The following is a 27,480-nucleotide window of genomic DNA, read 5'->3' as shown; positions in this document are numbered from 1 at the left end:
CAATGCAACAGGTGCCATTTGCTTCTAATTCTACACCGTCTGTGGTGGAATATTGCCTTGAGGGACCGGGCCCAACGGGTCCGCACTTGGGTCTTGTTCACTGCATATGCTACTTAAGAACTATGAGAACAATGATCAATTTAAGAAATTACCTGCATTCCAAACATCCTACCACCAGAGCAATCAGGTAGCTTGGTATTGGAACCTACAGAGAAATGCAATTATATTAGAAATTATATTTATTGTGCTAGTGTCACAAATTGGCAATTTGTTACTTAGAACAAGCAATGTCATTATGATCACAAAATCCAACACAAACTTCACCTTACAATGGTGTGCCACTGGGATTGGTGCTAGATCCACTGTTGTTTGTCATCTGCATTAATGATTTAGATGACAATGTTAATACGCTTAGTAAGTTTGAAGATGGCATCAAACCTGGTGGTACAGAGGACAGTGAAGGTGGTTACCTAAGATTACAGCAGGGTCTAGAACGAGAGAAATGGGCCCAGAGATGACAGATGGAATTAAACTCGGACACGTGCAAGGTGATGCATTTTGGCTAAAGCAGGACTTACACTGAAAGTGGCAAGGCCCTGGTAGAACTGAGAGATCAAGGGAATTATCAGTACATAATTCCCAAAAGGAGGCGACACAGGTAGACAGGGCGCATTTTCCTTCATTGGTCAAGGCATTGAGTACATACGTTGGGTCGTTCGTCATATTTCAACTCCATAAGATGTTGGTGAGATCACACTTGGAATATTGCGTGCAATTCTGGTCATACTTCCTGTAGGAAGGATGTCATTACGCTAGAAGGGATGCAGAAGAGATTCATGAAGATGTTATCATGAACGGAGAGCTTCAGGAGATGCTGGATAGGCTGGGACTTTTTTTTCCCTGGAGTGTCGGAGGTTCATGGGTGACCATATAGAAGCATACAAACTCGTGAGGGGCATAGATAAGGTGGATGATCACACTTCTTCCCAAGGTAGGGGAATTTAAAACTAGAGGTGTAAATTTAAGGTCAGAGGGGAAAGATTTAAAAGGGACCCAAGGGTGGTGAATATAGGGACCAAGCTGCCTGAGGAAACTGCAGAGACAGATACAATTACAATGTTTAAGACCAGTCGAAGAGGTACATAACTAGAAAATAATTAGCAGGATATGGATCAAACTGGCAAATGGGACAAGCTCAGATGGACATCTTGGTCAGCATTGACAATTTGGGACCAATTTCTATGCTGCATGACTGAGACTCTATAATCTGAAAATCGGGATTGTGTTTTAGTGTGTTAAGTAGGTATGTTACATAACTTACCTGAATCGTGTCTGAGAATCTGCCCCACCCCGTGTGCGCGATTTTGGCGCTGTTTAGAGGGGGCGGGTTTAAAACGCGATTTTTACTAGGCTGTTGCAATCGAAAATGTTCAGCCTAGTAAATCATTAACGAAAAATCGCTGAAAGACCCCGTCGCAAAAGGTATTATTAGTTTTTATGGCCTTGTATAATAGTTATAGTAGTTTAAAAATCACTCTCTCAACCCGCAACCTCTCGCAGCCCCAGGGTTTTATAAAGCAAACAATTAAAGGTATGTACCTTATTTTTACATTAAAAGGGGCTTCTTAAGAACCCTGTATATAAAGTTTTCTATAGCGAGTAGCTAATTTTGGGCTCTTTATATCCCGCAGTATTTTTCTGGGCATTTGAGGGCACAAATCCAGCGCAATGTGAACGTTCTAAACCAGCGCGTTCACAGGAACCCACTAGAAAGCCGATTTAAAATTGACTTTAATTTACAGCAATTGAACACTAAATTCCTTCCATTTGGCCTATAAATTAATGTAAATGAGATTTTAAAATCATGTTTTATTGTGAATTATTTATGAATATTATTTGGACACTTGGGCTATTTAAAAACGTTAATCATTTATTAAGGAATGGATAGATGTTTAGATCTAGTAATTGAAGTTTGAAATTTGCTACACTTGGGTAACTAACTAATTATATGCTTTAATTTCAGGTCATCCAAGTTAGATTACTTTATGTTTGTTTCAGAATGGTTCAATCTACGATAACTGAAATTTTCATTCAGTTCTCTTAATTTTTAAGAAGGTTATGGCCTTTTGACTGTCCATGATCACAGCTTTTTTGTTATGTCCATAGAAAATCAATAGGGAACAAGATGCTAATTTCCGAGTATGAAAATGGCCATAGCTTTTTAAATACTTGAGATATGAAAGTGAATTAGGTGTCAAATTAAACTTATTTTTATGCTTTATCTGATGGGATAAATTACAGACTTGATTTTTTAAATCTCAAAATTTTGTAACATTGCTATGTTAAGTGCTATCTCAATGTTAAACTTCAGGTAAAGGTAGTGAGATAAAATAAACATTTTACTTAAATGGCCTGCTTAAAGAAAGGCCGCAAAAGTAGAGATCCTGTTGCTGAGCTGTTAAGTTTCTATAACTGCGTCTGAGACTAAAATCTATCCTGGCTCGATTTTCAGCTCAAGCATACACACAAATGAAAACTCTTGTTTGAGTCTTACTGATATCATCAGTCCACTATTCTCTTCCATGACCTAATTGGTATTTCGCAAATCTTTTTAAAAACTTTCACTTCTCCATTGACCTTATTTTTATCCCTAACATTAAGTTTTGAATGAATCATCATTTTGCCCAGAGAACAAGGTTTGAAGGAACTTCTTTTAAATATAATTTACAAAGTCTCAAAAATGTAATTAAACTATTCAATAAATCAAATTTTATCTTTATTTGATATTACATCAAGCAGGTGCAGATGCTCTTTTTCATTTTAGCACCAACGCAGCAGGCGCAACAATGCATCTACAATAATTTGTTCAAAGGGTGTTGTGTCAGATGACAGATTGATAGCTAATGTAACATTTATATTTAAGGAGTTTAGAGTTTAGGGGTTAAGGAGAGAAGTTACTTTTTATTTGCATGGCTAAATGGGACAGAGAACAAAGGAATTGTACAGTACATTAACTGTAAAATAAGAATGACAGGTTAGCAAGGCCACAAGAGGTAATCAGTACCATGATTTAAATCTTGGCGACTGAAATGAAAAGTAATGCTAAATCTGTATTGAAGCCAAGATTGGATTGGACTTGGACAAGTGCTTGATTGCCACATTATGAAGGATTCAGAGAGCATGTAGTCAAAATAAATGAATGTACCAAAAATATGATCAGCATATTAATCCTGGAAAAAGAACAAGGAGACTGAATCTCTCAAGTAAAAGTTGCTGAGGGGGTTGGTTAGGTGCATTTCAAATTCTGGAAGTTTTTTGACAGGAATATTTCAAAGAGAGAATAGTTCCACCTAGGAAGATCATAACTATGGACCATCCTTAAGAAATGGTCGAAGCAATCCAATAAGCAATTGAGAAAACATTTTACTCAAAAGGGAGGAGAATATAAAATTACAGATGGTTCAAATAAATAACATAGATACATTAAAGAGAATACTGAGCAAGAAAATGAGGGAGAAGGAAATTGAGGGCTACACTGTCAGATTGCTGACAAGGAAAGAATGCAAGAGCTTAAGTGTATAAATCAGCACTGACTGGTTGGATTTGGCTGTAAACCAAACGCAATCCAGTCAGTATTGTTATATTTTTATGTTTGTCTTTTACCAATCTTGCAGAACCTTGTTGGTACTCAGATACGCCATCAAGACTACTAGCAGAACTATCCCAATGACAGAATTCATATATCCAAAACTCCTGGCTTCCATCTTCTAGTTTTGTTCAGCCACTCTTATCCCCAAAGTTCCCTTCAAATGTTATTAATTCAGCAACCAAGCACAGGGATGAGTTTCTTCTATATGGTGAAGGTTTCAAGAAAAACAGTGAGGTTCTGGATTTCAAAAGTCTAATTGTAAGAGATCACGCAGATAGGTCATTTTAATGTCCTTCGTATGTCAATGAGCTTGCAGTGAAATATTAAATATAGCATACTTACTGTTTGCTGAAAACAATATATCTTCCTGCTCGCATCGAGGTCATCAGGCAATTCTCCATCTCGATTAGCACTCATAAGAGCCACTAGTTCTTTTGGAACAGATACCTAATTGGTAAAGTAAGTGCCAACTTGCGTCAGTAGCTTCAAATGCAACAACATGAAAACATATTCTACAGATCTGTAATTTGTTTTCTCACTAGGCTGCTATAACACTTACTTGCAGAGCACAATTTTTCTGAGCCATATTCCAAATCATGTTTCTACAACTTTCTGGTTATTCTACCAATTATCTTAAACTACATCCATTGAATACTGAACATTTTGCCACCATTTTCTTTGAGCAATTCGTTACATTTTCCATATATTTGTCTTTTGTGGTCTCGCAAAACAAACTGAAAACCTGTATCTCTGTATAATTCTGGCAAATCTCATATACACTCTCTTCTATGGCTGTTATCTTTCACGTGGCTCAGAATTGGACACCAATTTAACTAAGAATTTACCAAGGCTAGCAATGTTACATAGAAAAACATAGAAAACATAGAAAATAGGTCAAGGATGAGGCCATTCGGCCCTTCGAGCCAGCACTGCCATTCATTGTGATCATGGCTGATCGTCCCCAATCAATAACCCGTGCCTGCCTTCTCCCCATATCCCTTGATTCCACTAGCCTCTAGAGCTCTATCTAACTCTCTCTTAAATCCATCCAGTGATTTGGCCTCCACTGCCCTCTGTGGCAGGGAATTCCACAAATTCACAACTTCCTGGGTGAAAAAGTTTTTTCGTACCTCAGTCTTAAATGGCCTCCCCTTTATTCTAAGACTGTGGCCCCTGGTTCAGGACTCGCCCAGCAAGTGCTTGATTGCCACTTTATGAATGCATCAGGGAGCATGTAGTAAAAAAAAAATGAATGCACCAAAAATATGATAAGCATATTACTCCTAGAAAAAAAACAATGAGACCAATTTCTCAAGTAAAAGTTGCTGAGGGGTTTGCTTAGGTGCATTTAAAATTCTGGAAGTTTTTTGATGGGAGTATTTCAAACAGAGAATAGTTCCACCTAGGAAGATCATAACTAGGGACCATCCTTAAGAAATGGTCTAAGCAATCCAATAAGCAATTGAGAAAACATTTTTCTGCCAGTTCCCATACTTTTATATACTTGCAACTATCCCAAAACCCGAGCCAAATTAAATGTAAAATAAAATATTGACCAATACATCTCTAGTATTTTATTTACATACCCGTGCAGAGTAAGTGTTTTTCACAGATGGCGTGTCCTGGCAAGGAACCATACTTCTGCAATGTATTGCCTATTTAAAAAAAAATGAGATTTAACAGATCCAAGTTCACACAAAACAAGATAGAATTCCAAATTCTTAGATTATATATTTGCAATTGAATATACAGTCCCAACAGTGACATGCTGAACGGTGGCTTCTACAAGATTAACAATACAATACAATACAATTTATTTGTCACTTGAACCTCATAGAGGCTCAAATGAAATGTTGTTTCTGCAGTCATACACACAAGAAAAAAAGACCCAAGACACAACACAATTTACACAGACATCCATCACAGCGCATCTCCTCGCTGTGATGGAAGGCAAAAAAACTTATCTCTCCCCTGCACCCCCCATTCCCCTCCCGATATCAGAGTCAAAGCCCCCGGCGGGCGATGGCAATTGTCCCGCGGCCATTAACGCGGGCCTCGCTCCGGGTCTTTTTGTTGGAGCCCCCGGCGGGCGCTAGCAAAATCCCGCAACCTTTGAAGCCGCGTCGGGCAATGTCAGGCCCCGCTCCAGGTACTCCTCGACCCCGTGACTTGGGCGGGAGAAGTCGCCGTTGCGGAAGCCCTGAAAAGCGGTCTCCCAGCAGGGACCCGCGGGCTTCCGATATTACTGTCCACCGGTCCTGCGGTTGGAGCCTCCAAATCTCCAATAGGCTGTGGGCCGAGCATCAAAAATGTGTCTAGAAATAGGATTTCGTGACCCAAGTCACCAAACTACATGAAATTTTCACATATTGTGTAAAAAAATCTAAATAAATCACCCCTGAAACTCGATATGAAGAAGACTTGCACATTTTTTTTATTAAATTAGAGAAAAAACGAAAAAATGTTGATAATTTTTTAGTCCAATCAAAGCACATTTAACATTGAGTTGTCTGCCAGTTGGCCAATCATGCGCTTTGTTTCAGGCTAGCACACAAAATGGCTGAGGGGGCTTCACAGATGCCTGTTTTACTGGAGGTTACGATGTGTTGTTCTGTGGAATAAATGTTGTGGAAATTTGCAGCAGGTTAATTGTATTTAGTGGGAAAAGCATTAAAACGGCTGAAGAAAGTGCTGCGAAGTGGATTAAAGTGCAAGAAAGCCTTCAAAGTCCCTGCTGATGTGCTGGGAACACAAAGAAGGCCCCCATGAATCAACTAACTGAAAGGTAAGACTAAAGTCTGAATTTATGAAAATCTATCTGTATGGACTTTAATTAATAAGGAATGAATAATGAATGAATGAATTTATTCACGTTATAAATGGTGCAATTAAATTAATTAAAGTCCATACAGATAGATTTTCATAAACTCAGACTTTAGTCTTACCTTTCAGTTAGTTGATTCATGGGGGCCTTCTTTGTGTTCCAGCACATCAGCAGGGACTTTGAAGGCTTTCTTGCACTTTAATCCACTTCGCAGCACTTTCTTCAGCCGTTTTAATGCTTTTCCCACTAAATACAATTAACCTGCTGCAAATTTCCACAACATTTATTCCACAGAACAACACATCGTAACCTCCAGTAAAACAGGCATCTGTGAAGCCCCCTCAGCCATTTTGTGTGCTAGCCTGAAACAAAGCACATGATTGGCCAACTGGCAGACAACTCGATGTTAAATGTGCTTTGATTGGATTAAAAAATTCCCAACATTTTTCCGGTTTTCCTCTAATTTAATAAAAATGTGCAAGTCTTCTTCATATCGAGTTTCAGGGGTGATTTATATAGATTTTTTTACACAATATGTGAAAATTTCATGTAGTTTGGTGACTTGGGTCACGAAACTGCAGAATAAAGCTCCTCGGCCCACAGCCTACAAGGGTCGGGTCGCAGCAGCGCGCCACCACAGCTCCACCCGCTCCGAACTCGGCCAGCTCCGTGATGGTGAGTAGGTCCGCAGCTCCGCGACTGGAGCCCCAGGTCGTTCCTGCTGGAGGCCGCTCCACGTTGCAGCCCCAATCACAACGGAGACCCGACAGAGAAAAGGTCGGGTTCTCCGTGAAGGGGAAAGATTTTAAAAGTTTCCCCACACACACACACCATCAAAAAAAAATAAAAACTACATTAAAACGGGACAAAAAATAACAAAAAGACAGACGGACTGCAGAGGCCGCTGCGACGTGACAGATCGTACAATAAGAAAATCATTCAAATAGACGTCACAGAATACACATGCAGCAGGTTCAATTGCAAGCCATGTTCAAGAACATTAACTTTTTCAGTAACAGGAATGTTGGGGGGAAGAGAGCCTGAAGTAACTCTTGCTTCTTGGTTTCCTGGTCCTCCAAAAATACTCCAAATGGAATTTAAACTGGTAGACACACCACCACCAAACCAAACTCTGAAAAGTAACAACCCATTGCACTTTATCTGTTCATTTATTGTGTATATATATGATCTATGGTATATAGACACACTGAACTTTTATCTCCTGTTCTGTATTATGTTTACATATTCTGTTGTGCTGCAGCAAGCAAGAATTTCATTGTCCTATCTGGGACACATGACAATAAAACTCTCTTGACTTGGACTTAAGCAAAAAAGGGTTCTTGGGGGAAAAAAGAGCCACCTTAAATTTAGTTGCGTCTGGTTGGGTAGGGTGAAGACTATTCCATGCTTTAATTGTGCGGGGGAACTCCGTGGAGCAGCCAGCAACTCAGGATAGAGGAAATTTGGTGACGTTTCGGGTAGAGACCCTTCTTTAGATTTCCTCTGGTTTTAGTGTTTTTAGTTTAATTTAAAGATACAGCGTGGAAACAGGCCCTTCGGCCCACAGTCCACGCTGACCACCCATACACTGGTTCTATCCCACACATTAGCGACGTAAGTCAAGAGTCAAGAGTGTGTTATTCTCTCACGTCCCAGTTAGAACAATGAAATCCTTACTTGCAGCAGCACAACAGAATATGTAAGCATAGTACTCTGTAAACAATGTTCTAGAAAAATAGACATAGAAAATAGGTGCCATTCGGCCCTTCGAGCCTGCACCGCCATTCAATATGATCATGGCTGATCATCCAACTCAGTATCCTGTACCTGTCTTCTCTCCATACCCCCTGATCCCTTTAGCCACAAGGGCCACATCTAACTCGCTCTTAAATATAGCCAATGAACTGGCCTCAACTACCCTCTGTGGCAGAGAATTCCAGAGATTCACCACTCTCTGTGTAAAAAATGTTTTTCTCATATCAGTCCTAAAAGATTTCCCCTTTATCCTTAAACTGTGACCCCTTACTCTGGACTTCCCCAACATTGGAAACAATCTTCCTGCATCTAGCCTGTCCAACCCCTTAAAAATGTTGTAAGTTTCTATAAGAAACTCTCAATCTTCTAAATTCTAGCGAGTACAAGCCGAGTCTATCCAGTCTTTTATGAAAGTCCTGACATCCCAGGAATCAGTCTGGTGAACCTTCTGTGTACTCCCTCTATGGCAAGAATGTCCTTCCTCAGATTAGGAGACCAAAACTGTACGCAATACTCCAGGTGTGATCTCACCAAGACCCTGTACAACTGCAGTAGAACCTCCCTGCTCATATACTCAAAATCATTTTGCTATGAATGCTCACATACCATTCGCTTTCTTCACTGCCTGCTGCACCTATATTTTACGCCTATATAAACGAGAAAACAAAACCCCATACAGACAGCACCCATATTCAGGATCAATTCCGGGTCTCTGACAATTTTAGGCCGCAACTTTATGGTCAATGTACTGCCCCATAGTCTTGAACTGAATTAAAACTACAGTAGCTATAAAGGGGGACATAGCGTCACTTAGAGATTTAAGACTGAAAATGGATAGTTTCTTTTTTTTAGTTATCAACGTATAATTTTTTGTGTGTTGGAAAATAAAATATAGTGGCACAGCTGGTGGACCCTCACACGCCAGATTTGTGTTCGATCCTGTCCTCGGGCACTGTCTGTGTTGAATTTGCACATTCTCCCTGCAAGCGTGTGGATTTCCTCCCACATCCCAAAGACGCATTGGCTTTGTAGGTTAACTTGTCTCTGTAAAATTGCCCCTAATGTGTAGGAAGTGGGTGAGTTAAGTGGGATAACAGAACTTGTGAGAATGGGTAGACAAAAATGCTGGAGAAACTCAGTAGGTGAGGCAGCATCTATGGAGCGAGGGAAATAGGCGACGTTTCGGGTCGAGACCCTTCTTCAGACTGATGTGAGGGTGCGGGGGGGAAGAAAAAAGGAAAAGGCAGAGACAGTGGGCTGAGGGAGACCTGGGAAGCAGAGGAGAAAGCAGGGACTACCTGAAATTGGAGGTCAATGTTCATACCGCTGGGGTGTAAATTACCCAAGCAAAGTATGAGGTGCTGCTCCTCCAATTAACAGTGGGCCTCACTCTGGCCATGGAGGCGGCTCGGGACAGAAAGATCGGATTCGGAATGGGAGGGGGAGTTGAAGTGCTGATTCACCGAGAGATCAGGTTGGTTATTGCAAACCGAGCGGAGGTGTTGGGCGAAGCAATCGCCAAGCCTACGCTTGGTCTCACTGATGTAGGGCAGCTGACACCTAGAGCAGCGGATGCAATAAATGAGGTTGGAGGAGGTGCAGGTGAATCTCTGCCGCACCTGGAAAGACTGCTTGGTTCCTTGAATGGAGTCAAGGGGGGAGGTAATGGGACAAATGTAGCATTTCCTGCAGTTGCAAGGGAAAGTGCCAGGAGAGGGGGTGGTTTGGGTGGGAAGGGACGAATTGACCAGGGAGTTACGGAGGGAGCGGTCTCTGCAGAAAGCCGACAGGGGAGGAGATGGGAAGATGTGGCCAGTGGTGGGATCCCGTTGGTAGACAAAGCTGGAGAAAATCAGCGGGTGAGGCAGTATCTATGGGGCGAAGGAATAGGAGACGTTTCGGGTCGAGACCCTTCTTCAGACTGATGTCGGGAGGGGTGAGGGGCGGGAAAAAGAAAGGAAGAAGCGGAGACAGAAGGCTGTGGGAGAGCTGGGAATGGGAGGGGAAGGAGGAAGAAAGCAAGGACTACCTGAATCTGGAGAAGCCAATGTTCATACCGCTGGGGTGTAAACTACCCAAGCAAAATATGAGGTGCTGTTCCTCCAATTTGCTGTGGGCCTCACTCTGGCCATGGAGGAAGCCCAGGACAGAAAGGTCGGATTCGGAATGGGAGAGGGAGTTGAAGTGCTGAGCCACCGGGAGATCAGGTTGGTTATTATGAACTGAGTGGAGGTGTTGTACGAAGCGATCGCCAAGCCTGCACTTGATCTCACCGAGGTTGGTCATATGCACACACACACCCAAGATCAGACCTTTAATAGTTATAAGATAAGATGTTGTCAATCTGGAAAGTGCAGGGAAGATTTACAAGGATGTTTATAGGACTCGGGGACCTAAGCGATCGGAAGATGGTGCGCAGGTTAGGACTCGAGGGTCTGAGTTATAGAGAGAAGTTGAGCAAACTGGTACTCTATTCCTTGGAGCTCAGGAGGATGAGGGGTGATCTTAGAGAGATGTACAAAATAATGAGGGGAATGGACACAGAGTCTCTTGCCCAGAGTAGGGGAATCAAGAGCTATAGGACATAGGTTTAAGGTGAGAGAGGCAAGATTTAATAGGAACACGAGGGGTTACTTTTTCACACAAAGGGTGGTGGGGTATGGAACGAGCTGCCGGAGGAGCTAGTTTTGGCAGGTACTATTGCAATGTTTAAAAAACATTAAGATAGGTACATTGATAGGACAGATTTAGAGGGATATGCAGCAAACACAGGCAAGTGGGAGTAGTGTATACATGTTGGTTGGTAATGGCAAGTTAGGCCAAGGAGCCGGTTTCCACACTGCATGATTCTAAACTTAAAACATTTTTTTTTTTTGCCTTAATACATAACTGAAACACAAGAGAAACTCAGCACCTTGATTTATGGTTTCCATTGTTTGTATTAACAAATATCAATGAAATCTCAAGAGCAAACAAACACCCAGATGCATTATTCATTTTCCATAGTTATCGATCCATTAAGACGCTCAATTGTGTTCTAATTGTGATTAAAACATGGTCAAACTAATGAAATGTCATGTCTATTCAAATGCAGATAGAAGAAGTAAAAGGGTGCTCGATATTGGTCGTACCTGACATTGGCTGAACAAGTACGGATGTTTCTTCCCAGCTGTTTGTTCAGCAGTAAGCCACTGCAAAGCTGATGCTACCGGTGATGTCTCATATGAAACCTCCACCACAGCCTGCTGGCCTCTGTAACATTAGAAGTTTATAGAAGTCAATACTAAACAGAACTTGGTTCATTCTAAGGCAATCAGGTTCAGGAGATTAGAAAGGAGAAAGGACCAGCCCACATAATAATAAAACACCTAAAATCAGCCCCATCATTCATCAAGACCTCCAGCAACTCCACTATCTTCCTGATCCACAAATTCCAATTAACCTGCATTTCCAAGAAGCTATCCCATCATTGACCATATTAAATAACAGACTCCAATCATTCCATCCGGTTATGGGTTATAACCAAGGTACCCATGATCTTTTGTAGATACCTCTTCAAAACCCTAAAATATTTGCCATCAGATGTGGAAGATTTACAGATATTACTTGATCCTTATTCAAACTTCTTTCAAAGTGCACCATTGCTCATCTGTTCACATTCACCATTCATCATTCAAATTTCCAAATACACTTCTCCCCTCACATTTTTGTAATGGTTTTACAATTTTTAAATTAGAATTTCCTCATTGGTTTGTGACATTGTTACAATGATTGCTTTCCTTCAGAGGATCTTGAGCCACAAGATCAACCATCAAAATCAAATAAACTATTGCTTGGGTAATTGCATTTGAGACAGTTTACTGTACCATGTGCATTATCCATTTTACAAGATTGGTATTTCTTGATTAACTGTCTGAAGGTGTAATAGCACAGGCGGTCTATGTGCTACGACCATAAGTGTTATTTGCCCCTTTATATTTCACAATTCTATTCATACTGATTCTAACTCCTCATCCTCTCAGTGCAAGACATACAGAGAGTGGTGAATCTCTGGGATTCTCTGCCACAGAATGTAGTTGAGGCCAGTTCATTGGCTATATTTAAGAGGGAGTTAGATGTGGCACTTGCGGCTAAAGGGATAAGGTGGTATGGAGAGAAAGCAGGTACAGGATACTGAGTTGGATGATCAGCCATGATCATATTGAATGGCGGTGCAGACTCGAAGTGCCGAATGGCCTACTCCTGCACCTATTTTCTATGTTTCTATACCCTATAACTAAAGGTAGACACAAAATGCTGGAGTAACCCAGCGGGTGAGGCAGCATCTCTGGAGAGAAGGAATGGGCGAAGTTTCGGGTCGAGGCCCTTCTTCAGACTGAAGAAGGATCTCGACTCGAAACGTCGCCCATTCCTTCAATTTAAACCAGCATCTGCAGTTCTTTCTTATACCCTATAACTACCTTTATACCGTCCTTTATTATTGGAGCTCTCTCATTCAAACTCCCCCCTAAATTCTTCCTGTCATTGGTGTTTCACATACGCCAGAATATTTGGTTTTCAAACTTAATCCCTAATACGTCTCGTGGTTATGTATCCAAAACACCAATTTATTAATTTCATTCAAGATAAAATAACTTTAGCCTTGACCGTTTATTGTTCCTATCTTAAAGCCTTTTTTGCTGACACAGTTATTATTAATCTCTATTCTGTACACACTTTGCTTTTCCTTATTATACTAGATTGCCCTTTTGCCTTGGATTTCTAAACTTCTCTTTACATAACTAACCTCCATTATCTTTGGATCATTTTTCTATCTATAGCCTAATTACTCAAAGTGATAGGGTAATGGTTCCACCCTAATTTTATCTAGCTTTGATATTTTTGATTACGTAGCCATTCCCAGCCTAACGGCTCTGTCTTTCCCAGGATTTGTGGCAGTGGTTCACAAAGCAAAACTAAAGGAGCCAGTCAAGTCTTTTGTGTCAACGAAGTCTCTCCCCAGAATAACTCACTAGTTCCACACTTTGCCCATTTTTCTTTAGCCTTGCAAATATTCCTTTACCCTCTGCATGTTAATCAGGATAATTTGCTTGAACACAAGAACATTCCCAGTTTCCTCCCTTACAACCCCTTGTTTTGCTACTAGAGTGCTGACAATAATCCAGCAATCACAAATAGGAATAACCTTGATGGACCAGCTGGTATTTTCATATGTTTATAAGCTTTTGACTGCAGAAATAACAATAAAAATTAAATGTGTATACATTTAAGTTGTTTCTCTGTATGAATTGCAGATCTGAATAGGAAGTAAAATATAAATGGAATCTAACAACCTAAAAGTTAAAAGAAAAAATAAATATCCCACTGCCCAGAATGTTTCATAGAATCTACATCTGCTGTTTTCCACTTTACAATTACAAAATCCACATGAAGGCAGTATAACTGGATCATCAGCAAGAGAATGTAACTCGAGTATTAAGCACATATTTTCCATTATAATTTTTCAAAACTCTTTAGATTCTGGAGTAGTTCCTGAGGATTGAAGGGTAGCTAATATAACCCCACTTTTTAAAAAGGGGGGGAGAGAGAAAACGGGGAATTACAGACCAGTTAGTCTAACGTCGGTAGTGGGGAAACTGCTAGAATCAGTTATTAAAGATGGGATAGCAGCACATTTGGAAAGTGGTGAAATCATTGGACAAAGTCAGCATGGATTTATGAAAGCTAAATCATGTCTGAAGAATCTTATAGAATTTTTCGAGGATGTAACTAGTAGAGAGGATAAGGGAGAACCAGTGGATGTGTTATATCTGGACTTTCAGAAGGCTTTCGACAAGGTCCCACATAAGAGATTAGTATACAAACTTAAAGCACATGGTATTGGGGGGTTCAGTGGATAGAGAACTGGCTGGCAGACAGGAAACAAAGAGTAGGAGTAAACGGGTCCTTTTCACAATGGCAGGCAGTGACTAGTGGGATACCGCAAGGCTCGGTGCTGGGACCCCAGCTATTTACAATATATATTAATGATTTGGACGAGGGAATTGAATGCAACATCTCCAAGTTTGCGGATGACACCAAGCTGGGGGGCAGTGTTAGCTGTGTGGAGGATGCTAGGAGGCTGCAAGGTGACTTGGATAGGCTGGGTGAGTGTGCAAATGCATGGCAGATGCAGTATAATGTGGATAAATGTGAGGTTATCCACTTTGGTGGCAAAAACAGGAAAGTAGACTATTATCTGAATGGTGGCCGATTAGGAAAAGGGGAGATGCAACGAGACCTGGGTGTCATGGTACACCAGTCATTAAAAGTAGGCATGCAGGTGCAGCAGGCAGTGAAGAAGGCGAATGGTATGTTAGCATTCATAGCAAAAGGATTTGAGTATAGGAGCAGGGAGGTTCTACTGCAGTTGTACAGGGTCTTGGTGAGACCACACCTGGAGTATTGCTTACAGTTTTGGTCTCCTAATCTGAGGAAAGACATTCTTGCCATAGAGGGAGTACAGAGAAGGTTCACCAGACTGATTCCTGGGATGTCAGGACTTTCATATGAAGAAAGACTGGATAGACTCGGTTTGTACTCGTTAGAATTTAGAAGATTGAGGGGGGATCTTATAGAAACGTACAAAATCTTAAGGGGTTGGACAGGCTAGATGCAGGTAGATTGTTCCCAATGTTGGGGAAGTCCAGAACAAGGGGCCACAGTTTAAGGATAAGGGGGAAATCTTTTAGGACCGAGATGAGGAAAACATTTTTCACACAAGAGAGTGGTGAATCTCTGGAATTCTCTGCCACAGAAGGTAGTTGAGGCCAGTTCGTTGGCTATATTTAAGAGGGAGTTAGATGTGGCCCTTGTGGCTAAAGGGATCAGGGGGTATGGAGAGAAGGCAGGTACAGGACACTGAGTTGGATGATCAGCCATGATCATATTGAATGGCGGTGCAGGCTCGAAGGGCCAAATGGCCTACTCCTGCGCCTATTTTCTATGTTTCTATAAACCTGGAGAAAAACACAAAGTAGAATATATAAAGTAAAGAAGCTAATGAAGGCTTGTAAAGCAAAATCAAATCTCTTTAATCTATTTCTATTAACCCCATAGTCTTCACTCCCAGATGCAACCCCACATGAAATAACCCAGCATGACAAGATGGAGATGAATCAAATTAGAGATCACTTTCTTAAATTTAACATCCATACCGAAGCAATTCAAAAGGAAGGGTAATCGTCAAGGCACTTCCTTTAAAACCCTGAGCATCTCCAAGCGAAAATCCTGCTTCAACTCCATTGGCAATCACTTTGATTATTTTAAGGTCCTTCGTATCCAAAATCTGTGAATAAAATGCAAATGCTGAATCCGTACATAGAATAGCAAGTTACACTTGTCATTATTTTCAGTTTTACATTGTGTTGCTTAAATTATCTCAATGGATGCATTAGTTAACATGCAAAAATAAGCCGCATTAAATAGTCTTTACTGCATACAAGCAACCCTTTAACTGCTCATCAACTATGGCATCAGAACACAAGAATGTAGGAGCTGAAGTAGGCCCTCAAACCCTTCAAACCCGTCTCACCATTTAATGTAATCATTGCTAATCTATGCTGGCCTCAGTTTGCCAAACATGATTAAATTTCATAAAACCATATTTGACGAGCCATCTAACCTCACTTTTTAGATAGACACAAAAAGCTGGAGTAACTCAGTGGAACAGGCAGCATCTCGAGAGAGAGAGGGAATGGGTGACGTTTCGGGTCAAGACCCTTCTTCACGTTGAGTTACTCCAGCATCTTGTGTCTATCTTCGGTGTAAACCAGCATCTGCAATACCTTCCTACTCACTTTTTAGAATGTAAGAAAAGTTTTTATACAAACAAAACCACCTTCTGTGTTAACAAAGCATCCCATTTTGAAACTTCCAGTTTTTCATTTAACAAAAATGGTGGCTTTCCACAATGAATTTACCAAGCTTACTTCCATCTTACTTGGTACAACATTAAACCTATTATGAACATAAATTGACAGATGCATGACTGTGAACAGAGCAACATTTTAAATAATATACAAGCAGATATTTAATTTGAACAAAGTATATGAGGATGGAGAAAAATGCAAGAATTGTGGTCATTTTTCCTCTGACTCCAGAAAAAGGATTTTTTCCTTTGAATAAAACATCATGAATGTCTCCCATAAGAGGATAACGAAATAACAGAAAGTTAGTGGACTAAGTTTAGCATCAATTCTAGAGAAGGAACAAAAAAAAGGATGAATGGAATGCACTATGATTGGAGTGATGTAGTTGTGTTCTACGTGTGATTGCTTTGTGTATTTTGAAATCACTTGCTTTTTTAATTAATACCAAAATGTAACTTACGTGCATGTTATTTTTTAAATAACGCGCGCAAATTTATGCATGTTTAAATGCATATGCTTAATTTACACATTTTTAAATTACCTGCTGCTTTTCAGGAACGTAACCCCCACGTAAAATGCGAGGTGCCTGTAACGTCATTTCAGCTTTTCGAAATATATTAAAATAACGTGGCTGATCTTAACAGGATTTGCCAATCTGAGTAACCATAGCAGGGCCCCTACATCCATGAATTCCAATACTACTACAGCCTTTCCGGAAGGGCAAAATACAATAACATAATTTATGAATACATTGGGAAAAGACAGAAATCCTGTTCTGAAGTTTTCAACGCTATATTCCACTCGTCTTACTTCTGAACAACCCAAGAGCTCAGCTGCATAGCAATTATGTTAGTGGATAAGTATACAAAAGCCTAAAGATCCAGCAAAGGATTCGAATTTCAGAATTTTTAAAATTGAATGGGAAAATCGAATTCAAGAAATTATACAAGTCTAGAGAAAAGCTGTTAACAGTAATGGTAACCAATAAAACAACCAAATTGTTCTCATCATACAACTGGCTCGTACTGGAAAGCATATCTGCCATTCCAACACTGATGAATCTGAAACGGCATCTGAAATAACTGAGCTAGCCTGTTGAATATTGTACATCCCATTGCTGCTCTTTCTGCTGGAGCACCCTTGCTTCTAATTACAATTTAGCTATAAAGTATTACGCTTATAATATTTCATTTTATTTAAAAAAAATGCTCAGCCTACACACTGTGGATAAATTATAGAAAACACCACACTTTAAAATAAAAACAATTCTCCTCCCATTATCTACAAATTCAAAATGACTTTCCATACTAAAGGTACACAATATAATTTTAAAGAACTTGTGAATGGGCCTCTTTGTGCTTTTATTCTGTATTACTACTTGCCTGTCCTTCAATGCGAAAGCCGAGGTAATTAAGACATTTCACCCAATTGAAACATTGAATGTTCATGTACCTCGCAAAGCAAAAATATGTTGTCAAAAAATAATTGGAGCAAGTGATCTAGATATAGATATAGATATGCCATTTATTGTCACTATACATGTACAGTGAAACTGAAAGCTGCTCGTACTCAGTGCATACATACAATTTAGCACAAAAAACAAAAACAGAAACAGAAAAAAAAAAAAAAAAAAAAAAAAAAAAAAAAAAAAAAAAAAAAAAAAAAAAAACAGAAGGGAGATGGGGGGGGGGGGACATATATACATATATCATATATACATATATACAGATGGAAGTCCGTGTTGGGCGGTGTAGTCAGTGCATGTGTGAATTTGAATTTATGGTAGATATAATTCTCGGAAAGCAACTATTCCTGAGTCTGTTTGTCCTGGATTTGATGCACCTATAGCGCCTTCCAGAGGGCAGCAGGTCGAACAGTCCAAACGCAGGATGGGAGCTGTCTTTGATGATCTTCTTTGCCCTGCTAAGGCAGCGGGAGGTGTAGATGTCCATCAGGGAGGGGAGAGGGCAGCCAATGATCCTCTGCGCTGTCCTGGTTACCCTCTGAAGCCTCTCCCTTCATCTAGCAGCGATATTTTTATCTAGCAGCGATATTTTTATGCTGGATTTAAAAAATGCCTTGTCTTGTGTAAAAATGTTACACATTACCTTTTAAAAGAATATTTCACCATCACACGAATTATGACGACTGAGTGTTCAGGGTGACTCAGGTAAAATTGTATCCCAAGCACATTTTCAAAACTGCCTTGCTTTAACACTGGGGGACAAAATCATGTGCATGCAAGTATACCCACACTTCAGACTACATGTAACGCTATGAGTTACAGGATCTTAACCCATCAGGCTGCCACTTTGTTACGGGGTGTGCCACTTTATATAAACAAAAACTCGCAAAAATAACATGGCAAATATTTTGTTTGCTTCTCATTATGAAACTTTCAACCCATTTAGAAGGAATTGGTTTCATTTTTGCTCTTAACAGAGCTACACCCAATCCAAACTGTATACATCAGCTCTCTGGGATTTAAGCATTTCATAAAAAGGTCGAACAACAAGGTGCTATTACCAAATCAACAAGAGCAATACCATCCAGGTCCACCCCTAGTTAGTAAGCAATCACTTCATGTTTTTTCATGACAATGAGGGCTTAAAGTTTCATTTGCTGCAACATTTCACATCTTGCACAGCACCTGCTTTTGCAACACCTACCATTTCTCATCACATCTCACTGCTCAACATAATTTTAGACCATCAGGTTATCAGTTCTCACCTTCTACACCCAAGTAGCATTCTTACAAACATTTTCATCCATACAATAATAATGGCTTCAAGAAACCCATTGTCAACTTTGCCACATGATGACTTGGCACATATAATGTAAAAATACTGTAGAAACAAGGGTCTGTAGATGCTGCTTTATTTTTAAAAAAATGAAGCACTGGAGTAACTCAGCAGGTCAGGTAGCATCCCTGAAGAACATGGAAAGGAGACATTTAGTCGGGACCCTTCTTCAGACTGTAGGGTGAGGGAAGTGGGGAGTGAAGAAACTTGTAAGAGAGGATGGGCAGGACAAAGTGTGGCAGATAATACATGAACACAGACATTTAAACAGGTTCATATTTGTCCTCTAGGAAAGGGAATTTGCCATTCCAACACTGATGAATCTTAAAAGACATGAAACAATCTAGCTAGCCAGTTCAATATTGTACAACCCATTAAATAAATAAAATAACTCTCTGCTGGTGCATCCTTGCTTCTAAAGATAATTTAGCCACAGAGCATTATGCTTTTAATATTGTCCATTTGATTTTCTTTCAAAAATGAATCCAACCTACACACTCTGGGTAAAATATGGAAAACACACACACTCCCGATATCTACAAATTCACCATTACCTTCCTTCCTACAGGTGGTACACAAAAGGATAATCTTAAAGAACTTGTGAATTGACCTCCATATGCTTTTATTCTGTATCACTGCTTGCCTGTCCTTCAATGAGAAGGCAAAAGTAATTAAGACATAACACATTGGCAATGGAGGATCATTAATGTGCAAGTAGGCCTAATTTTCAGACTATAGGTACCTGTGAGTAACTGGATCTAGCTCATCAAACTAGATGAATCTGTGGAATTAAATGCCACAGACGACCGCGGAGGCCACGTCAATAGATATTTTTAAGGCAGATATCGACAGATTCTCTTGATTAGTACGGGTGTCCGGGGTTATGGGGAGAAGGTGGGAGAATGGGGTTAAGAGGGAAAGATAGATCAGCCATGATTGAATGGCAGAATTGACTTGATGGGCCGAATTAACTAATTCTGCTCCTCACTTATGAAACTGCCTGTTATTGGGTGTGTCATTTTATATAAACAAAAACTCTCAAAACTAACATAGCAAATATTTTGTTTTGTTTGCTTGGCATAATGAAACTATAAACCCATTTAGATGGAATTAGTTTCAGATTTTGTTCCACAGAAGATTATAAAGACAGCTTTGCGCCCAATCAGGCATTTAATTTCAATGAGATAATACTGAATTGGAAGAGAATACCAAAACAAAGCTTCATATCTCAACACTGAGATCTCTAGCCTAGGATTTGGAGAGGTTAAGGACTGTTTGATCCTCGTTTCCTAGAGGTTTGGAAGTAAAGATTTCAAGTTTAAGCTCCTTGTTGAACACATGGAAAACCAATGCTGCCCTTAAAGATAGCATTGCCAATTTACTACAAGTCTAACAGTAAGACAAATTATTGCCAGCATATGTAAGAAAGAACTGCAAATACTGGTTTAAATCGAAGATGGACACCAAATGCTTGGGGTAACTCAGCGGGTGAGGCAGCATCTCTAGAGAGAAGGAATGGGCGATGTTTCGGGTCAGGTCTGAAGAAGGGTCTCGACCCGAAATGTCGCCTATTCCTTCTTTCTAGAGATGCTGCCTCACCCGCTGAGTTACTACAGAATTTTGTGTATAGTCAGCACATGTTACAATTACATGAGGAGATATGTTAGACTAATTCTTATGTTTAAAGAGAGTCAACAAGTCACCAAATACCATAACATACTTCTACAGATGTACTGTAGAAAATCATCATTGGCAGTCACTCGAAACGAGTAGGACTGTCCTCTCACGCCTGTGCGTGCCTTTATTTAACGTGGGGAGACTGGTGCACAGACAGCACAGACAGCCACCACATGGTCCTTGACAGATCTGGGTCAGAATCCAGTGGCCTGGAAACCAAGAAGACCGTGGATTCGGCCCTTCGAGCCTCCTTTTCATGCTGCCGCCTGCCTTCATCCGCCTTCCCCTTAGCCGTTGTGACTGGCCTCAACTACCCTCTGTGGCAGAGATTCACCACTAAAAAAAGTCATCTCCATCATCCTTTATCCTTAAGCCCCCTGTCCTCCACCATTCGGGAGGTCTTCCTGCATTAGGTTGGATCGCCCCTCTTCTTCTAAATTCAGAGAGTATAAACCAAGTCTATCCAGTCCTCCAGTCCTGGACCTCCCAGGAATCCTCGACCTTACCGCCATGGGTGATCCTACCAGGAGCATAGCTCCAGACTGCATCACATTCAGGATCTCAGGACCACACAAGCCTCTCCAATCTCCACCCACGATGGCCAAGACCCTTTGCAGTAGAACCTCTCTGCTCCTATACTCAAATCCTTTTGCAATGAAAGCTAACATACCATTCGCTTTCAAGGTGACAATCCACGGAGAACCAGTAGCTAACTTTCAGTGGACCACACAAGCCTCTCCACCACGACAAGGTGACAATCCACGGAGAAAGTACTAACTTGTGGTCTGGTACGGCAATGCCAATATACAGTAATGCAAGAGGTCGCAGTGAGTGATAGACTCAGCCCAGTCCGTCACGGACACAGACCTCCACACCATCAAAAGCATCTATATATGGGTGCTTCCGTAAATACAGCACTCTGTAGTGAAACATCCAGATTATTTTCCTGTTTTTTTTTAATGTAATATTCCCTTTGTTTCATATCCTGTTTTTTAGGTAGTATAGATCATGGTGTATAACCAAATAATGAGTTGAAGCAAAAATAAATAAATCTGTTTTTATGAAGAAATATCAGATATGTAACTGTGTTTTCTTGCATTTTTTTGTGATATTTTTCAAGCAGGATTTCATCAAATCCTTAGGCTAATTTATACCAGAAAGATTATATTAATTTTGCAATTAAATAACTCTATGAAAGTCAAATTCTGATTATGCTTATGATTTTTATCATTAACACCCAATTAGATGGTTTTCTGATGTCCCAAGTTTTTGCAGCAGAAGTAGTAGTAGGTGCCCCTGTCGTCATGTGTGAAATGGGTCACCTGTGAACCGTTTTTATATTTATTGTCTTTTTTTAATTGTTTATGTCTTGTGTTTAAGCTTTCCATTGAAATACTTAATAATGAATAGAACTTAAAATCTGGGTTTGCTCACCTATTTTCACAATGTCTCGTTCTGTTGTCCCTCCCGTTGTCAATGCTATTTATAGCGTTATAACTTTTTTTTGCACTCGTTTAAAAAAAATTCAAACAACGCGATTATAATGACCCTGGAGTGAACTACAGGCCACGTGATGGTTAGGTTCCGACATTTCGCCAGGGAGCTTTGAAATCAGTAAGTGTCCCATATGTCTTATATGTTTTATTAAAATAAAAATTCTTGTTTTTTTCCTTCAAATGTTGAAAGTATTACATTTTGGTCAAATTTAGATTGATATTGATCTCAAATTAGCTCAAAAGGATCATAGATAGGCCCATTTTTAATCCTGTGGTATTTCATTATGATTTAATAAATTTCAAATTTGGCCACCCATATTACAGGTTGGTACCCTTATTAACAGAAACACCCATATATGTTCTTTCAAGGTAACGGCATCCATCATCAAAGATCTCCCACCATCAGGGTAAGGAGTTTTTTCTCATTGGTGCAGAAGCCTGAAGTTCATACCACCAGTCTGAAGTTGCATACCACCAGATTCAGAAACTTGCCTTCCGGTTACTAAAGGCCTTAGTAGTTAGCTCATTTCTGATTGTTTTTCTCCAAGAAATGATAGAAAGCTGCCTACTGCTACATGAATTAAGGAATAACCAAGATTGGGAATGTTACCTGTGTATTACCAAGATTTGGGAATGTTATCTGTGTATTACCCAGGGGAGACCTGTTGCACCATTTTGACAGAGAGATTTATTTATCCAAACTTTAGCATTTGGAAAGATAAGAGATAATAAACTGTTGAAATGCATACTTTATTACATTGTAAAAAGTCTACGATTTATTACCCTTTTTTGCACATTAGCGCAATTCAGAAAGATAATAAATCAAAGTTCTTGACTCAAGGGTCAATCCAGCAGAAGGTTTTGTCAAAATTACCCCCACTGCTTACTTTGCAGAAAATGCTATTTCACAGAGACTTATCACGGAGATTCTGATATAACTTTGGCAAAACTCCCATCCATAGGACTGGCCGATGAGAAGAACTAGAGACATTTGCTTGTGGTTGAATTAACAAAAATCTTTCCAATTAATTCTATTGTTTATCAATGATTTTGGTCATGCAGTTATCAAAAAAGGAGCAAATAATATTCCATTGACAATACATAAATTGAAGTTTAAAAGGGAACATTTTGCCATAACTCTCAAATTTTAGCATAGCCAATTGTTTGAGCATACTTAAATGAAGACAGTTTCTTCAGTAACTGCTGGAGCTATATGTGCATTTCACGGTATAAGAGATAATGCTAAGTTTGAGTACCAGGAAACATTTGCCATGTCATACAGGGATGCTGCCTGACCTGCTGAGTTAGCACAACACTTTCAGTTTTGCTGAAGATTATATCTGACAGGAGATTGTATAGGAGGGAAAGCCTCAGGGAGAATGAATTTACTGAAACAAAACAGTAGGTGCAGCATATAGGCACCATCGATGAAAGTAAAACTACCTGTTCGATAACTGCTTCTTAATTTCGCTTGCTATTCATACTATCAAGTCCTCCTATGCATACACGAGATGAGTCACATAGCATATAAAAACACAAACCTGTGCCAGATCAAGTACCTGTCTACATAAATACAATTTCCCCAAAGCCAGCCAATGCACTGAAAGGTCATAGCATATCAAGTGCTCATCTAAAGAAAGTTGCAAAGCCCTGCTTCTAGCATTCCCTCTTGCAGAGTTCCAGGTTTTAACCATCTTGAGAAATTATTTATTTACTAAAATTATCCCTGCCCCTCCGAACCTTAAAGTTTGAAATGAGAGAAAGTGATAGCAGAATTAGGCCATTCAGCCCATCAAGTCTATCCTGCCATTCAATCATGGCTGATCTATCCCTCTTAACCCCAATCTCCCGCCTTCCCCCATAACCCTTGACACCCATACAAGAATCTATCTATCTCTGCTGTAAAAATATTAATTGACTTGGCCGCCACATTCTTCTCTGGCTATGAATTCCAGATTCACCACGCTCGGACTAAAGAAATTCCTCCTCATCGCCTTCCTAAAGGAATGTCCTTTAATTCTGAGGCTCTGATCCTCGACTCTCCCACTCGCAGGGGAATCTTAATGTAAAAAAGGTAATTGATTATATTTTATGCTTTTATAATATTTGGTGGTTACTCAGCCATTGAGCCTCATCAATTCCATCCCTCCACCTTGAAAGCCATTTGCTCTCAGATGTCTATTAACTCACTGAGCAAAAGATACAGTGCTGAAGAAACTCAGAAGGCAGTTTCTGTGGATAAATGACCAGATGACATTTCGGGTTGGGACCCTTTTTCAGACTGACTGGAATTGGTGAGAAAGCTAGAGGAGAGAGATCAGATGGGAGCCGAACATGTGATAGGTGGATACAGGTGGTGAATTGGCTGATGAGTGGAGTAAAATTACAAATGCGATAGGTGAAATGGAGACAAAAGGATGTCGCATAAGGAGAGGAGGGAAGTGAAATGTAAACTTGAAGGGATATGGGTGAATGGGGACAGGATCTATACATTTCACTCTGAAATTTTAGTCTGAAGGATCCTGACCCAAAATATTGTCTATCCATTCCTTCCACAGATTCTGCCTGACCCACCGAGTTCTGCCAGCACTTGTTTTATGCTCAAGATTCCAGTATCTGCAGTTTCATGCGACTCCATTACCACTACCTCTCATCTCATAAGTGATAGGAATAGGCCATTTGGTCTACTCCGCCATTCAATCATGGCTGAACTATCTCTCCCTACTAATCCCATTCTCCTGCCTTTTCACTATAACCTCGGACACCTGTACTAATCAAGAATCTAAGTTATTTTTGTTTAGAGATGCAACATGGAAACGAGTTATTTGGCCGTCCATGTGCACTGATTACCCATTCACATTAGTTCTATGTTATCCCACTTTCTCATCTACTCCCTACACACTCAGGGCATTTTTCCTTTTGAAGCCAATTAACCTACAAACCCACATGTCTTTGGGATGAGCGAGAAAACCAGAGCACCTGGAGGAAACCCATGTGGTCACATGGAGTGCGTGAAACCTTCACACAGTCAACACCAGACGTCAAGATCAAACCCAAATGCATGGCAATGAGGCAGCAGCTCTACCAGCTGCTCCACTGTACCACCCAAAAGAAATGGGCAATCTGCGTTTTTGGTCACAAGGAGAATATGCAAATTCTACACAAAGTGGCAGAGGTCAGGATCAACCCAGGATTGAGACAATTAAGTGGGAGCACTGTCCGATTGAGTGATTGAAAGATATAGCGTAGAAACACGTCCTGAAGCCCCCCCGTCCACAACGATAATCAATCACTTCTTCATACTTTTTGTATGTTACTCCACTGTTGTATCAACGCTAAGGGACATTTTAAAGGCTAATAAACCAACCCAATTAACCCACAAATCTTTGGGATGCGGGAGGCAACCGGAACACCAGTGTGCTATCCGACTGACAGGAGGCCCGAGTTATACTGTTTCCAGGAGCAAATCTGGAAAAGATGGGCGAGATGGTGGAGCAGTGGTAGAGTTGCTGCCTGATAGTGCCAGTGACCCCGTTTCGACCTGGCCACAGGTGCTGTCTGTACGAAGTTTGTATGTTCTCCCTGTGACAGCGTGAGTTTTCTCTAGGTACTCCAGTTTCCCCCCACATTCCAAAGATGGACAGGATTGTAGGTTAATTGGGTTCAGTAAAAATTGTAAGTTGTCCTTAGTGTAGGTTAGTGCTAGTGTAGGGGTGTTTAGTGATTAGGATTTAGTGATCAAAATAACTTAACTCTCATTCAGTCATCGTGTGTTCTTTTTGACAATGGTCGGCCTACATATTTATTAAATATTTCAAAGCAAGGTAACTGTACCTCACCTAAGATCGGCACAAAATGCCAGAGTAACTAAGCGGGATAGGCAGCACCTCTGGAGAGACGGAATGGGTGGTTTTGGGTTGAGACCCTTCTTCAGATTGATGTCTGGGGAGTGGGTGGGATTGAGATAAAATGTAGTCAAAGACTGGTGGGAGAACTGGGAAGGGGAAGGGGATGGAGAGAGAGGAAAAGCAAGGGCTATTTGAAATTAGAGGTCAATGCTGGGGTGCAAGCTTGCGCTGGGCTTCACTCCGACAATGGAGGAGGCCCAGGACATAAAGGTCAGGTTGGGAATGGGAGGGGGGATTTAAAGTGTTGACGACTCTGTACCTCATCTACTAGTGCATAGGACAGTAAACTTGATTTGTTTTCAAATAAATAACAATGGCTGCAAAAATGACAACAAGGCTGATCTAAGCGTGATGAGTAGACCAACAGACAAGAACAACTCTCCCCACATTCAAGGTGCCAGCCAGCATCAACCCCGCTCAATGCTCCCTCGGCTGCAAGGAACCGGGGTCAGCAGCCGAGAGGAGCCGTGAGAGTGGGGTGCAGTGATTCCGGGGAAGAGCTCCGCTAAACGGTAACAAACCACGGGAAGACCTCTGGTAAATAATCCTAAATCACAGGGGATGAAATTCATTATGTACTATGCCGCCGCCGGGCTCGGGTGAAGAGCTCCGCTAAACGGTCACGGCCCCGGGGAGGAGCTCCGTTAACCCGCCGGCGGTTCTGGGGAAGAGCTCCGTTAACCCGCCCCGGGGAAGAGCTCCAACTAAACGGTTGAGCTCCGCCGCACGGTCGGTCTCACAAGGCACTGTCGGTCCCCAGGGCAGAGCTCCGCCGCACGGTCGGTCCCCAGGGCAGAGCTCCGCCGCACTGTCGGTCCCCAGAGCTCCGCCGCACTGTCCGTCCCCAGGGTCCCCAGGGCAGAGCTCCGCCGCGCCGCCGCCCACCTCCCCCCCTGTGGCCCCGCGCCTACCACACGCGTCAGCCCGTCCCGCTGGGCTTCAACCGTCAGCGCGGCGCGCGCCTCCAACCGCCGGCCCGGGAAGTCCACGCGCAGTGTCAGCGCCAGGTGGCGGGTCGTGCAGTCGTCCGTCTCCGCAAACGAGCAGTCGTCCATCCCACCGCCAGCTGCTGCTGCCGCCGCCGCCGCCGCACCGCCCACCTCCCCCATGGAGCAGTTGCTACTACTGTTGCTGCTGTCCGCCCGCTCCGCCATCCCGCCCTCAGCAGCCGGTGAACAGACAGCGCCGCCGCCACCGCCGCCCGACTCCAGCACCGGGGGCGGGGCCAGAGCGGCCGTGGAACGCCTCCTTTACGTCACAGAGCGGGGGGGAGCAATGGTGGCGGTGCCGGTACAGGTGGTATCAATGGGGGATGTACTGGTACAGGTGGCATCAATGGGGGATGTCCAGGTACAGGTGGCATCAATGGGGGATGTACTGCTATAGGTGGCATCAATGGGGGATGCCCTGGTACAGGTGGCATCAATGGTAGGTGTCCTGGTGTATGTGGCATCAATGGT

General features: G+C 41.4%; 1 protein-coding gene across 1 annotated transcript in view; it reads right to left on the bottom strand.

Moving 5' to 3' along the window:
• The window catches only part of lta4h (leukotriene A4 hydrolase), a 55,203-nt gene extending 27,984 nt beyond the window's left edge, over nt 1-27,219 (bottom strand). The window contains exons 1-6 of the mRNA XM_055652763.1: nt 26,932-27,219; nt 15,425-15,555; nt 11,360-11,480; nt 5,236-5,304; nt 3,992-4,096; nt 153-205 (exon numbers count right to left, since the gene is read on the bottom strand). Of these exons, the coding sequence (XP_055508738.1) occupies nt 153-205; nt 3,992-4,096; nt 5,236-5,304; nt 11,360-11,480; nt 15,425-15,555; nt 26,932-27,174 (722 nt within the window). The 5' untranslated portion in view covers nt 27,175-27,219. The remainder of the gene's footprint in view (nt 1-152; nt 206-3,991; nt 4,097-5,235; nt 5,305-11,359; nt 11,481-15,424; nt 15,556-26,931) is intronic.
• Between the last annotated feature and the right edge of the window lie 261 nt (nt 27,220-27,480).

This window comes from Leucoraja erinacea, chromosome 22 (genome assembly GCF_028641065.1).
Source record: "Leucoraja erinacea ecotype New England chromosome 22, Leri_hhj_1, whole genome shotgun sequence".
Lineage (NCBI taxonomy): Eukaryota > Metazoa > Chordata > Chondrichthyes > Rajiformes > Rajidae > Leucoraja > Leucoraja erinaceus.
This window is presented reverse-complemented; position numbering and strand designations above follow the sequence as displayed.